At 42.3% G+C, this 4,717-nt stretch overlaps 1 protein-coding gene across 1 annotated transcript; it reads left to right on the top strand.

Moving 5' to 3' along the window:
* The first annotated feature begins 466 nt into the window (after positions 1-466).
* On the top strand, positions 467-4,670 carry adprs (ADP-ribosylserine hydrolase). The gene is made up of 6 exons (XM_010892908.4): positions 467-790; positions 1,106-1,202; positions 1,288-1,495; positions 1,629-1,816; positions 2,196-2,296; positions 4,195-4,670. The coding sequence occupies exons 1-6, from the start codon at positions 601-603 to the stop codon at positions 4,548-4,550; spliced, it is 1,140 nt and encodes a 379-aa protein (XP_010891210.2). The 5' UTR covers positions 467-600; the 3' UTR covers positions 4,551-4,670.
* The last annotated feature ends 47 nt before the right edge of the window (positions 4,671-4,717 follow it).

Here is a 4,717-nt window from a genome sequence, read left to right as displayed (position 1 = left end):
GTTGGCTGTAATGTACCGTAACGTTCCATAAAATGCGCGCACTCTCTGTCTAGGCCCGGGTAGATGTGGTACATACAATTGTTATTGTGGATTTTGTATCCATTAATTGGGAAAATATTAAATGTTGACAACCTATATAACTTTTCGATGTAAAATCAATTCAAGAATTTCCACGCATATTTGGATCGGTATCCTACTAGTTGAGCCTGAACGTTGCAGATGAAAATGTACGGTAGTATTGGCAAAATCAGTGGGTGTCGGTGCACCAGTTGTTCGCTGCAACGATCAAGGTTTTACTCTGAGGCGTGTTCAACAGGACGCAACGTTTCAGAACGATCAGATAGAAAAAGTATACATAGAACCAACATGCCAAGTTCGACATGTAGAATATGAAATAGCTTCCGCTCTATTCATGAAACATCTACCCACCTACGTTAGAAAACGTTTTGTCAACTGAGCGTGGCCCAGATCGGAGTAGTCAACAAAACGTCAACAGGAAGCAAGGAAAGCAGACTTGACGTTTTGTTCTAGCTATTCAGCGAACTGGAGATCAGTCGCTTTTGCAGAGGAGGTACATATTTTGTATTAGAAAGTTACAATATGGCCAAGGTTCCGATGCGGACAGTATTAGCAGGAGGACCTGCCTCTTTCGATCCCGATTCCGCGGTGCACTGTGGCTTCGGTGCTGGGAGACTTGCGTTGGCGGAGAATTTGAAAGGAGCCGAGGAGGTACCGATGGATCGCGTATTGCAGCATTTGAACGGCTTGGAGGACGAGAGTCGTGGCGATGGTTAGACAAACTTCATCACTACTTCTATTGAAATACAGTAATGTTAATGTGTTGGTTGAGGTCTACTGTATGAACACTGACATATATTACTACGTATCCTCCCTTCCCCCCTCCCACTTAATAAACATAATCCGCATCATAAATGTGGATGTTCCCTGCAACATTAACCAACTGCAGAAAAAGGCAAAGTATTTATAGCAGTCTTCTGTGAATAGGGCTCACTCACAAGGGCCAGGGATTATGGGTTGTCTCCAAAACAGATTAAGTAACACCCACCATCACATACTCTCATGTTGTCATCGTGTGTGTCCTTAGGTATTTTGCAGTATAGTGATGACACTGCCATGACCCGTTGTGTGGTCCAGTCTCTGCTGGCCAGGGCAGGGTTTGACGAGCGAGACATGGCAGGCAGGTAAAGTAGACACTCAGAGGTCAATGTGTGTTGTAGTTTCACTACTGTTTGTATACATCTCTTGTTTGGATCTTTTCCTATGCAGGTTTGCAGTGGAATATAGCCAGTCTCCTGGGCGGGGTTACGGGGCAGGTGTGATCCAGGTGTTGAGGAAGCTTGCTTCGCCGAACCTGAACGATGTCTTCCAGCCAGCACAAGCTCAGTTCAGTGGTCGTGGCTCGTTTGGGAATGGCGGTGCAATGAGGGCTGCACCTTTTGCGCTGGCTTTCAGTAAAATAGCCGACATTAAGAGGGTAAGCGATTGAGAACATGTGTGGGCAAGTGACTAGAATGGCTACCATTACTGGCCACCCTGTTCGGTCAATATTAATTTAGCTAGGGACTGCTGTATTTTTATCCTCTGTCTCTGTGTCTCTCTCATTCCAGTACTCCAGGCTTGGTGCAATGTTGACCCACTCCTGTTCACTGGGTTACAATGGAGCCGTACTGCAAGCCCTTGCGGTCCACCTGTCCTTACAGGGGGCTTTGGAACAGCCAGATGAGTTTGTCAGAAAACTCCTCTTGGAAATGGAGGAGGTGGAAGGAGAGGATGTTGCCCGCAGTGACGCAAGAGTGTGAGTACTTACATAGTACTTTACTTTGGGGTTCAGTGCCCATTCTTTCAGAGATTTTAATCATTGCCTTTAAAGATATATTTCTGCCATTTGTATGTTTTATTTGTGAGGAATGTAGGGAACATAGAGGAGAGAGATTTTGCTGAAGGAGTGGTGGGCCAAATTCAAATCCATGCTGCAGCACTGCATGAGTACCAGTGGCAAACACACACAAATATATATGTATACACACACACACACAGTGGTTTTCATATACAACACACTAAAACAGGGTTTCATATCTAGGGTGTTTGTAAAATGATCTGATGCATAGAGGATGTTTTTGATGGAATTTCTTCTTTCTTTTTGTTCTGCCAAACATCTGTTTTGTATCTCCAAGTCTCAATCAGCCAGAGTTCCCATTCTGTAAACGTCTGCACAAAGTCAAGGATCTGATGGAAAGAAACAATGTCAGCATTGAGGAAGTCATATCTGAACTAGGTCAGTAAATTACCTTGCTGGAACTACACCTGTTGAAAAGATGTATTTTGAGTGATGTATTAACAAATAACACTGAAAGAAAAACACATGTAACACACCTGGCTTCAATATTTGCTGTTGTCACATTTGACAGAAATACATTCCTAAAACCCCAAAAAGCAAGCATCAACAAGAAATTGATGCTAAGTGACTAGTAAAATCTCCCTAGTTGGGTCAGAAGCTAGGACGAATCCTAGAGAGGAGTTGGATTCTGAGGGGTGGCGAGTCCTCTTCTGGCAGTGCCAGGTAAAGATTATAAGAGTACATTAACTTTTTGGGCCATCTGCATTAATATTGCGGTGCAGTGTCCAGACTCTTTAGACCGAATCCATATTAGGTCCAAGGACTCAGGTCCTTCCTATGATTCAACAGGATACCGGAGAAATTAGGTGGAACATTCTGTAGATCCAAAAGGGTACTTTAGCAAAGTTTTCAGACTGACCCTAGTCCCCTGGCACAAACTATTGCAGCGTGAAAAACTTGGAACTGAGACGGGGTTGGGGAGTTGTGTAGTAGCTAAGTGACTACTTAGCTACTACAGGTTGGTACTGGAGTAAAATTATAAATGTTTTTGGTTCTTAAAAGAAAGTGGTTGGACTATCCTCAAAGCATGATCTAAACCATCTCCACATACAATTCTAAAGACTAAAATGTTTTGGGGGAACAATTCAAAAATAATCAAAGTTAATGCATTTGTAGAAAATGGAATAGCTACTTCAGCCTTGGTATGTTACCAGGGATCTGGTCACTGTCAAAAAAATGGAGTAGGCGTATCATCTCTTGCTTGACTTTGCAGGCTGGGTGGATAAACATTCTGAAAAATTAGATTAAACAGTGGGGTGCTAGAAAGTGGCATCAATATTGTACTAGTCTTGAGAATCAGGCTCTTTGGAATTTTGGAGGCGTAGCGACTCGAGACCAGCAGTGAGTGGATATAGAAATGAGTCCCGTGCTTGGCCATTGTCAGCACCCCTTGATCATTACCTCTTTCCACACTCAAATGGATCTTTGACCAAAACAATTGTTTGGATGATGCTTCAACACTAAAAGTATAAGTGAGAAATTGGAATTGTGAATACTTAATATTTTTTCAGTTGTTGAGTTAGTGAAATATTGAATTCAGATACAGTTTATGTTAGCACTGAACTCCATAGCAAGCCCAAGAGACAGGTAAGCAGCCCTTAACCATAATGTCCCCACAGTGGTTGAATGGTTCTGTAACCCCTCCCAGAGTCACAGGCATGAACAATCTTTCTCGTTTAGTCCTTAATCACATGTGCCAATAGCACAATCATTACTGTCTATAGATTTTCTAATGAACTACACCCATTTCTTCCATTTCATGGTTAGGGATGACCTAAGCTTTTCTGCACAAGGTTTTATAATTTATTTGTATTTTAATTGTATAATATTTCATATTTGCTATACTACTATATTGTTATATTAGTAATTTATGTTGATAAATATAAAATAGATCACAACATAGATTAGGATTATTTGAACATCTTGGTGCATATGCATTAACACAAAATGCATCATTAGCCTGCCTCTAGTGATTGTACATCAGTAAATCAATGCTAATATTTTATTATTCACCAGTAAGTAAATATGTATTAATGGTGTCTTATAGTGGCTTAATAGAATATTGCCTTTCTCTGTGTATGGGTGTGAAATGTGTGGTGGACCTGCATGATAATGCACTTCGAAGGTCTTGACTTTGAATATGAGCTTGTAAGTGTATATAATATTATTATTATTATTATTATATGGTGACTTTATCCATATAAGATGTTGTAATTCTTTGCTGGTCCCAAGACTGACTAGTTTATCACTTTCCCAACTTTTACTTTTGTACTCAGGCAATGGCATTGCAGCCCTGCACTCTGTCCCCACTGCCATCTTCTGTGTGCTGCACTGCCTGGAGCCCCGGGAGGCCCTGCCTGAGCACTACGGTGGCCTGGAAAGGACAATGGCTTACAGTCTAGCCCTGGGGGGAGACACAGACACCATTGCCTGCATGGCAGGCGCCATTGCCGGGGCCCACTATGGAATCGATGCAATCCCCCAAGCCTGGCAGCGGTGCTGTGAAGGGGCTGAGGTTGCTGATATTAATGCTGAGCGCCTACACACCCTGTATCACCAGGCACTGACTGAAGGAGACTCTGGGACCGATAGTCAGCCACACTCACACAGCAGCACGCAACCCCCTAAGTGATCCTCTCATTCCTTGGTCCTTTTTTTGCCATCTGTTGAACACTAATCTGTCATGAATATCAACCCCTGGACCCCCCATGTAAATGTAGGAAAGTAGTTAATAAATCCTTTTTAATGTCAATATTTTTGTTTGTGTACATTACTGAGAATATTTTGGGATTGGCTAGG

This window comes from Esox lucius, chromosome 15, assembly GCF_011004845.1.
Source record: "Esox lucius isolate fEsoLuc1 chromosome 15, fEsoLuc1.pri, whole genome shotgun sequence".
Classification (NCBI taxonomy): Eukaryota; Metazoa; Chordata; class Actinopteri; order Esociformes; family Esocidae; genus Esox; species Esox lucius.
This window is presented reverse-complemented; position numbering and strand designations above follow the sequence as displayed.